Genomic DNA, 10647 nt, shown 5'->3' with positions numbered 1-10647 from the left:
TCACACAGTATTTCTTATCCCTAATATTCTTTGTAGTAATGATTAAGAGCAATATAATTAACAGAATTTGGTCACTGCTATCATGGTCTAAAAGATCAACATATTTTTCTACTTAGGTACTTATGGGAACCAAATTCACCCAAAACAAACCCAAAAACAAGAAATACTCAACATACAAAACTTTAAATGATTGCACACTCTTAACTTAATACCAAACAATCTTTGTGTCAATTTTGATTGTATATTTATTCTAATTCAATTTTGTTATTTTATTCAAAATTTATACATAATACAAAATGATTTCACATTTTATATCAAAACAATTTTACATTTTATATCACAACAGAAAAGAAAATTATTAGGGAAAATAGACTTAGACTAAACTAAATATCTAAGTCATCATCTGGATCCTCTTCATCCCAGTCATCAACATCATCTGGAGTGTAATGAATTTGGCCTCCTGACGATTGAACCCTGCAAAAGAGTTGGATGATAATGACTAAATTAAGAAAAGAAGTTTGTTTCATCAGAAACTAACTACTAGTACTTTACCATACCCTAACTACTATCATGTGTGGCCCCCAGACAAGTTAATCAACTTGTAGACGAAAAAGATAAGGTAAGTTAGTGGATTGCATGAACATACTGTCCCTTAGACCCCTGGTAGTTGACCGAATCATTTTTTTAGAGAATTATTGTATATTTGTTCCATATATCCCAATACAGGTTGTAGCATTCAATATATTGAATGTTATTATAACAAATTAGTGACTAAATTCACTTAGACATACACATGCTAAAGGTATAAACATTATACCGTTCCCATACATTCTTGATTGAAAAAATAAAATAAAATTATTTTGATTGAAAAAATAAAATAAAATAAAATTATTTATTTAAATACTATCAAATTTCTAAATTTCTTTAAAAAATTCATGAGCCTCAAAAAGACTTCATCCAAAATATGAGCAAGACTACATTTTCTCCTGCTGCTTATAAACTGGGTGACCATCATAACCCAAGTTTCTCAATTGGCAGTAACCTGTCACAATAAGCGTTTACCACTTGGCGCAGTTTATTACCATCCAAATGTGAGTTACAAAACCTAATCCTTACATAGGGTTTAAACAATTTCAAATTTTTGGTTCCTATTAAAATTTGTAGGCTGGCATTTACATTTTTCATTATTGGCATGGATAGGAAGGGGAGGGGCAGCCATGCACCTCAATCGGTCTTCATATCTGAATAGGGGATCAGCAGAAATTAACAGTTTTGTGTTGACTTGAGTTTTTTTATATTAAAGGTTGGAAACTTGAAACTATTATAGAATATAATGACAGTACACTTGTTATATAGGTTTCCGGCTAAAAATGTATTTTAAATGTAATTATTTTTCCAGGAATTTCAATTGGAAATCTAGCCACAGAAAGTTCATTCGAAAGTGAAGCAGTGTCAAAAATTAAGGAAAGGCACCATGAGATAACTAAAAAATTTAGGGAAGAAGAATATGGAAGTAAGTTGACTATGGCTTCCAAAGTGAGAAAAGGTAGCTTTAATGACATAAAATACGATGAGGGGGATCTTGTATTTTATCAGGAGAAAAATAATAAAAGCTGGTCTGGTCCTGTAAAAGTATTTTGTCACAGGAATAGAGATGTTTTTATTTGGGCAAATGATTTGAAAAAGGTTGCCGATTCTAAAGTACAGCCTTACAGAGTATATGCTCGTGAAGACGACAATAACGAGTAGCTGAATAACAAAGTCTCTAACAGTAGTCAGGAGATATATGAAAAAGATGAAAATTCCTTTTTTGAAGAGAAAGACGAAGTAAAAGATGATTTAAGAAGAAACACGAGATCTCACTCTAGAAAGGTTGAATTTTTAGAAGAGGCAGAAGATGAGGATAAAATCTATAAGGAAATTAGTAACTATGCGGAAGAGAAGAAGAAATGTAATAACGGAACCATTGATTTTGTTGACAAGAAGGATGATGCTATAGGCGCATATTGGATGAAGTCAGAAAAGGCTGAATGTTTTGACTTTGATAATACGATATACGTGGTGGAACTTCCAGTTAAGTATCATAAGTTGCCTGAAGTGCTTATAGCTAAAGAAAATGAATATAAAAATCTCACCGAGTACAATACTTTTGAAGAAGTGAAAGATGATGGACAACAGAGAATCAGCAGTAAGTGGGTAATTACAAAGAAAGAAAAACATGATGGTCAAGAAAGTGATTATAAAGCCAGACTGGTTGCCAGAGGCTTCCAGGAAGAATGTAAACCTCAAGCTGATTTCTCCCACAGCTATGAAAGAAAGTGTTAAAATATTTTTAGTCGTGGCAGCAAATGAAAAGTTTGATCTTCAGTCCATTGATATTACGCTGCCTTCTTACAATCAAGAGCCTTGGATCGAGACGTCTTTACTGAACCTCCGAAAGACTTGAAGAAAGGTGTACTTTGGAAATTGAAGAAGCCTTTGTACGGACTTGACAATGCCAACAGGAAGTTTTGGCTTAGAATAAAGGATATTTTTAAGCACGAAGGATTGAAGAATGTGAGTGGCGATGAAGCATTTTACTATCAGTATTAGGAAAATAATCTTATAGGAATGGTCATTACCCATGTTGATGATTTTAGCATTGCAGGAACAGAAAGATTGTTAATAATATCATAGAAAAGATTAAGAGTGTTTTAACCGTGTCAAAGGTTGTTGAGAATGTATTTAGATTTACTGGTATAGATATACACAAATCAGAAAAGAGATTGTGATATCGATGGAGGATTATGCAAATAGTATTGAAGAGATACAAGATACGTATACGTAAAGCCAGTTCTGATGATCTGTTGACAAAACAAGAAATGAAAGTCTATCGAAAGTATGCTGGTAAAATAGGCTGGATGGCTGCGAATACAAGACCAGATTTATCGATAACTGCTCTACTAATGTCAATGAAGAATAACGATGCGAAGATAAGAGATCTTAAGCGAGTAAATCATGTTGTTAGGAGAGTTCATAGCAAACCAAATAAAGTCATGTTTTCAAGAATTGGTAATAAAGACGATCTCGTTGTATTTGGTCTGGGAGACGCTTCGTATCGGACTGATAACAAAAGCATTGGAGGAAATCTTGTTTTATTGGGATCAAAGGAAACTTACAATGCGGCACCTATCTTTTGGAAATCAAAGTTAATACAAAAGGTGTGTCACTCTGCAAAGGCAGCTGAAACTAGGAATTTATCTAAACTGGTTGATGATTCAGTTTTCTTCGCTAAACAAACTTGGGTGGGGCAGTTACTCTTTGGAAAAACTCTTAAAGACTCAGTAACCCTTCCTTTCAGATTGTTCACTGATTCTAGGCCTTTGTTGGAATGGTAGGTAGTACCAAACAGGTGGAGGAGCATTTACTTTGAAATACCATTACAGATTTGAAGGAAAAGTTGGAAGATAATTCTGTGGACTCCTACAGCTGGCTCGAAACGAAGGATATGATAGCAGATATTTTGACAAAGGAATGTAAAGTTAACATAGAAGTTCATAATATTTTTCTCAGCAATAAATTTTGTCATGCTAAAAATAAAAAAATATTGTGTCTTGTGTTGATGGCGAAATTCGCATTAGAAATATAGTATAAATATAAGTATTTACTAATATTTTACTCATGTGATGTAAATTTTATGTTAACTCATGTATGAATCCCATTGCCTTATAGTTTTGACAGCGTTGTTGTTTTTATTATATTAGTTATTTTGGTTCTCATGCTTATTTTTGTTTTTTCTGGGGGCTCAGCTCGTGTCGGCCTATGAAAGTATCCTTAATATCATTCTTTCTAGGTAAATTAGCCTAAAATTACCAGAGAAAACAAAATTAAGAAAATGTCAGTAAACTGACTCGTCACTCTTAAAAAGAAGTGTCGGTATGATATAGGGGCGAGTGTGGAACACTACCACGAGACAAACACCAATTAGAACTTCCCTATCAGAATCCCCCCAAGAGAGAGCTGATACCAACGGGCGATGCAGCCTCTACTACTACTACTAGAGGACGCCACGGACAGCAGCGCCCCTAGCGGTCATCCTTAATTTTTTAGCGCCAGCGACAAGTCGCCATTTTCTTGTGCTTGTGCTTTTCTTGGGCGATTTATCCGCATCTTCATCATGGAACGCTCTGCAATTGCCACGGCTAAGTTAAGTAACTCATAAGTAACGTTTTACCGTATTTTTATCTTCCGGGTACCAGTATTCTCCTTTTTATAGGTCATATACGGTTCCCCGGTTGTATCGTGGCGGCCATGCCGCCTCGTAAGAATTCCCGGTCCTCCATACTGGGACTTCTTATGCTTATGGGCTTACTTTATCAATTCATTGTTTACATCGAGTTTTAGCTAGTTCAGCCCTCCTACCATTCTCTTAGCTTGGTATTTAGGGCTATTATTATTTTCGGCCCAGCATCCCGGCTCTTGCTCTACATCGGCTATCGCTGGCTCCGAGTAGGCTCCTGTTTCTCGGAACAGTCTGCCTCCTCCTGGGCTTCTTTCTCTTTTACTAAAAGTGTCTCTTCCTCCTTTCGATGTATTTTTATTATTTAGGGTGTTAGGCTAGCCTAGGTGCTTGTTCCACATATTGGTACAGCTTGGTTCACGTGGCCCTACCACGGTTGTGTTGCTCGCGGCCTAGGCCACTTGTCGGTCACGTGTCCTATAGCACCTTACCCTGCCCTTCCCTTCCCTCCCTCTCGATGTAGGGAGGGGCTGGGGGACCCCTTGGTTGTTTTAACAACCTCATCGCCTTCTCTCACACTCTCGGAGGTGACCGGGGGGTCCCCCCAGCAGGGGGTATATAGGGCGACCACTATAAGGTACCGGGTCTCCATGCGGGTAGTTGGTGAGCGGGGAGGAGTAGGCCATCCTTCCCCCCTTTTCTCGCTCCCGCCGTGTTTCGCCGGGACCTTCCTACCCCCCCACCCTCCCCATTGCTTAGCCACCTCCCCCCAGATACGTAAGGAGCCTTCCGTCGCAGCCGGGGCCCCTTTGTTGGTTTATAGGTTATTGGCTCCGCTAGCGGGCAGGGTAAGGTCGCTATGAGTGGTCGGTTGCTTGCCTACTATATCCTTATATCTCTCCCCCCGCTACCGGAAGGAGGGAGCTTACCTTACTACGCACTCTTCTAGTAGACGGGTGGAGAGTAGTTGTTTTAATTTTGTTATTTTAAGGATATGTACCCTAATTATTAGATATTTTACAATGATTGTGTGAATTATATATTTTTATCAACCATCCCGCCATTGTCCGTCGTGGTTTCCATTACCACCACTCCTAGTGGTTGATTCTTGTGCCTCCGCCATGGGCGGAGCCATAGTCTATCTTCCAACCTGGTTACCACACGTATTTTAGCGGGGCTCTGGTTTTATCTAACTTTATCGCTCCGGCACCAACGGAGCATATGTTAGGCTGTAAGTGTTTACTCTGTACTCATGTACTTTTTCACTTACAGGCTACCAACTGCCAGGTCCCAGCCTGTAATGCGACGCTCTACGACCCCTGTGGACATGACGAGTGCAGGTCTCACGCCCCGTGTGCCACGTCGTACAATGAGACGATCGTCTGGCACCCCCGAAGCCTGCGCTATATGCTACGACCTGGGTCGGTCAGCTGGAGATGGGGTTGTATCCATTATAGGCTTACTTATGATTTTACTAACAACTTCTAGTCGTAAGTTTGTTAACCCTGTCCACAATTGGTAGCTAATCTCACCTTTCTTTCAGGCTAGCGGTGTGAGGGAAGTCGCCCTCGCCACCCTGAAAGCGTGGGTGGGCGGCTTTGTGGGAAAAACGCCGCCAAGGGCCAGCCCCTACATCTTGGATAGGAAGCTGGCCATCCAGATCTTCCCCGCGGGCAAGTCGACGGGCTACGTCGACCCTTGTCCGCTGCCCCATTGATAGCCTCCATCCAGCAAGACCTCCAGCAATCGTTTGGGGTCGTAGCATCCCAGGAGTCGGTTCCGGACGTCGCTGCTCTGGACCTGAACCTTGAGCAATGGCGGTAGTTAGCGAGGATTTGTTGGTTGAGGTAGGTTTGTCGGGCGCCCAAGCCAAGGTCTTTCCTTGGGCGCTCCTGGATCTTCTCCTGTCCTTCTTCTTCCGCCTCTTTCAAGGCTTTTGCGGGATCCGAGATCCCTAGCCGCCCTCACCGCTCTCTCTGTACCTCCTCTAAGGGAAGGGAAAAGGGAAGAGAGAACCGAAGAGCCTTGTCTAAGTCGACTTCTAGGAAGTCGTCTTCGTCTTCTTCGGCCAGGAAGTCGTTGACTTCATACGCCGATGCGGTGAAGGCTAAGCCGAGCTCTTCCCAGTCGAAGAGCTCCAGAAGCAAGGCTTCGAAGGAGAAGGCTCGCGCTACCACCGAGTCACTGCCTTCTCCCGCCTCCGCTGCCTCCTCTCCGGCTATGCCGGCAGGGGTGGCAAGCACCAGCACCTGCGTTCCCTCTGCTGTCTCACCAGGGATGATGGAACAGGTAGGGGTGCTGGTAGGTTCCCAAATTTCAGCATTGGGAAACACGTTTTGAGCAGATGTTCGCGCAATTATCGAACAGTCTGTCTCAAACTGGACAGTCTATCCAGGACCTCTCTAATAGAATGAGAGAGATGAGGATCCGAGTGGCTGGCTAACTCAGGCTCCTCCCCCAGTCTCCCCTGCATCTAGCACGGGGATTCTCCAACTTCCGCCTTACGACTCCTTGCCGGCTTTCTCCTATGGAGAATCCATGGAGAGTAGCGGCCTACGCTCCTTTTAAGGACGGGATGATTCGATCCCGGAGTTTGGTACTCGAAGGATTGAGGACTTCGAGTTCTACCCTACCGGGGCCGGGTCTGACGCAGCCTTTCATGGGGTATGCTAGGCTGACGCCAACGGCTCTCACGAGAGAGGATAAGATCTCGAAGGAGTCAGTTCTCTACAGTAGAGATCACGCCAGCGAGAATGGGTTCAACTGCCTTGAGGACTGGGAGTGTACTAACACTAAACTCCAGGCCTACAAGAGTCCCTTCACTATTTTCGCGACGGAAGAGGAGGTCTCTCTTCCGTTCGCTACGAAATTGGTGGAGAAGGCTCTTCAGGCAGTCCTCAAGGATGAGCCCATTCCACAGTTGAGGGAGTCGGAGTCTACTTCTCCACTCTTCCCCGCCTTCGGAGAGTTGTGGGAAAACCTGCCAGCTACATTCACGCAGGGTAAACTCAAGCCGGACTGCGCCATGGACCAGTTCGGTGAGAAATTACCTAGGCTGCCGGATTCCCCTAATCCAGGCAGAGTTAGATGCGCGAACTAGGTTTGGCAGGTCCCTCAACTCTCTCATCGTTACGGAAATGGCTGCTCTTTCCTACGCTACGGAACCGCTGTTTAAGATTCTGGCGAAATCTCAATTTCAGACGGTTCTGTCAGACGCTTTTGACTTCTTCCAAGCCAGGAGGAACTGCCGGAAGCATGTCCTTCAAGAGTGCACTATCAGGCATGAGCCTAATAGAACTCTTGGCTGCGAGCATGTGGGACGCGGATCTCTTCCCAGAGTCCGCAGTGAACGAAGTCCACCACGAAGCTGCTAGACAAAACACCGAGCCTTAGAGCTAGGTGGGGGTATTTCCTCTAAGAGGAAACAGGAATCCGTTCCCACTGCTGGCAAGAAACCAAAGAAGGCTGGTAAGAGGTTCCAGCCTTATAAAAAACTTCAACATCAGCAGCAGTTTGTGCAGGCAGTCCCAGTTACCCAACAGGGACAACCTTCCACATCCAAACAGACCCAACCTTTCCTCCTGGTGCCCCAGCAATCTCAACCATCTACTTCCTACGCTATCTCGCCGGCCTTTAACCCTGCTTATGAGGCTCAAGGCTACTCTCAACCGAGGGGTAGGGCGAGAGGTTACTTTCGTCAGCGTGGCGCAGGAAGGGGCACAAGGAGTAGGCAGTTCAGAGGAGGGCGTGGTGGCCAACCCGCCCCATCAGCAATGAGGCTCCCCAGGTAGGAGGGAGGCTGTTTCCTCTTCCGCCACAGGTGGGGGTGGGTTCAGCAATGGGCACAGAGCATAGTGTCCAAAGGATTAGGCTGGAGTTGGATCAAAGATCCCCCTCCAATCAATCATTTCATCAGTAGTCCGTCAAAGAATGATAGATACGCGGAAGAACTCCTTCAGAAAGGAGCTATTGCGAGAGTCAAACATCTAAAATTTCAAGGGCGCTTATTCAGCGTGCCAAAGAAAGGCTCAACAAAAAGAAGGGTAATCTTAGACTTGTCAAAGCTAAAACTCTTTCATTCGCTGCGACAAGTTCAAGATGCTTACCCTCTCGCAAGTAAGGACCCTACTTCCGCGTGGAGCCGTCACATGCTCCATCGATCTTACAGACGCATACTATCATATCCCTATAGCCAGGCACTTCCGCCCATTCCTAGGATTCAGGCTAGGAAATCAGACATTCTCATTCAAAGTGATGCCTTCGGTCTGAATGTAGCCCCCAGGGTATTCACAAAGATAGCAGAAGTGGTTGTACAACAATTGAGAGCTCAGGGAATCATGGTAGCGGCATACCTCGGACGATTGGTTGATCTGGGCACCAACAGTCGAGGAATGTCTCGAAGCTACCAAAAAGGTAGTTCACTTTCTGGAACATCTGGGGTTCCAGATAAACAAAACGAAATCCAGACTTACTCCGGAATCTCATTTTCAGTGGCTAGGAATCCAATGGGATTTGTCTTCCCACATCTATCAATTCCAGTGGCCAAACGGAAGGAAATAGCAAAATCTGTCAGGCAATTCCTCAAATGCAAACAGACATCAAGAAGAAACCAGGAGAGAATCCTAGGGTCTCTTCAGTTTGCTTCGGTAACAGATATCCTTCTGAAAGCAAGGCTGAAAGATATAAATCGAATTTGGCGGTCAAGAGCAAACTCCAAATATCGAGACAAGTTCGTCAGTAATTCCACAGATCCTCCGCAACCAACTACGGCCTTGGTCAAAAGTAAAGAACTTAGCCAAGAAGGTACCCCTTCAATATCCCCTCCCAGTGTTAACCATTCACACGGATGCTTCCCTGTCCGGGTGGGGGGATACTCTCAGTTCAAACAGGTTCAGGGGACTTGGTCAGTTCAATTTCGCCAGCTCCACATAAACGTGTTGGAAGCAATGGCAGTATTTCTTACTCTGAAGAGACTGCTTCCCCCGAAGAAGTCTCATCTAAGGCTAGTTTTGGACAGTGCAGTGGTAGTTCACTGCATCAACAGAGGAGGTCCAAATCCAAGCATGTGAACCATGTCATGATAGCCATCTTTGCATTAGCAAACAAACACAAATGGCATCTGTCTGCCACTCACCTGGCAGGAGTAACGAAATGTGATAGCAGACGCCCTGTCCCGGTCAGTTCCTCTGGAATCAGAGTTGGTCTCTGGACGTCGGGTCATTCCAGTGGGTAAGCCAGAGAGTCCCAGGTCTCCAAGTGGATCTCTTCGCCTCACAAGCGAACCACAAGCTCCTTGCTATGTGGCCCCCAACCTGGACCCTCTGGCTTATGCCACGGACGCCCTGTCGTTAGATTGGAATCAGTGGAGGAGGATTTATATTTTTCCTCCAGTGAATCTTCTCTTGAAAGGTCCATAGACAAACTAAGGTCTTTCAAAGGGATAGTAGCTCTGATTGCACCGGATTGGCCCAAGAGCAACTGGTATCCTCTTCTTTTGGAATTGGGTCCGACCTCAACGGATCCCCAATCCCAAACTGTCACAATCAGTAACAAATGAGGACTGTGTTTCGCTTCCCTCAAGAACTCTCCAGACCCTAACTTTATGGACTTCATGAAGTTTGCGGCTAATAAAGATGCTGACATTGATCCACAGAACATTCTCTTCCTAGAATCAGATAAGAGAGAGTCAACCATTAGACAATATGACTCAGCTGTTAAAAAATTAGCATCTTTCTTGAGAGATTCGAACACCACAACCATGACAGTTAATTTGGCTATATCCTTTTTCAGATCCTTGTTTGAAAAAGGTTTAGCAGCTAGCACGATTACACTCACAAATCGGCTTTGAAGAAAATCTTTCAAGTAGGTTTTCAGATAGATTTGACTGAATCTTATTCACATCTATCCCTAAAGCCTGTGCTAGACTTAGACCTTCTCAGAGGCCTACTACAGTTTCATGGTTTTAAATGATGTCCTCAAACTAGCTTCAGATATGACAACTCATCTTGTACGTTCATTATGCTCTGAGGAAGGACATTATTCTTATTAAGCCTAGCCTCAGGAGTAGAATTTCAGAACTGTCGGCTCTATCCAGGGATGCGGGTCATGTGGAATTCTCCCATCAGGAGAAGTTCTACTTGCTCCTGGATCGTAGCTTTTTAGCCAAAAATGAAGATCCTCTTGCAAGGTGGGCTCCTTGGAAGGTTATCCCACTTCCACAGGATCCTTCTCTCTGCCCAGTATCAACTCTTAGAGCCTTTCTTTCTCGTACTTCTTCTAGATCCTCAGGTGCTCTTCTTTATGAGAGAAAAAGGTGGTACTTTATCAGTTAAAGGCATTAGACAGCAAATCCTTTACTTCATTAAACAAGCCAACCCTGAGTCATTTCCCAAAAGCACATGATATCAGGGGAGTAGCCACCCTCAATT

At 43.7% G+C, this 10647-nt stretch overlaps 1 protein-coding gene across 1 annotated transcript in view; it reads right to left on the bottom strand.

The window, feature by feature from the left end:
* Window positions 1-254: 254 nt before the first annotated feature.
* Window positions 255-10647, bottom strand: part of LOC135219527 (elongator complex protein 5-like) — a 203179-nt gene continuing 192786 nt past the window's right edge. Inside the window, exon 6 of the mRNA XM_064256362.1 lies at window positions 255-474. Coding sequence (XP_064112432.1) covers window positions 384-474 — 91 coding nt within the window. The 3' untranslated portion in view covers window positions 255-383. The remainder of the gene's footprint in view (window positions 475-10647) is intronic.

The sequence above is a fragment of the Macrobrachium nipponense genome, chromosome 1 (assembly GCF_015104395.2).
Source record: "Macrobrachium nipponense isolate FS-2020 chromosome 1, ASM1510439v2, whole genome shotgun sequence".
Classification (NCBI taxonomy): Eukaryota; Metazoa; Arthropoda; class Malacostraca; order Decapoda; family Palaemonidae; genus Macrobrachium; species Macrobrachium nipponense.
Note: the sequence above shows the minus strand (reverse complement) of the source record. Positions and strands in the feature narration are given on the sequence as shown.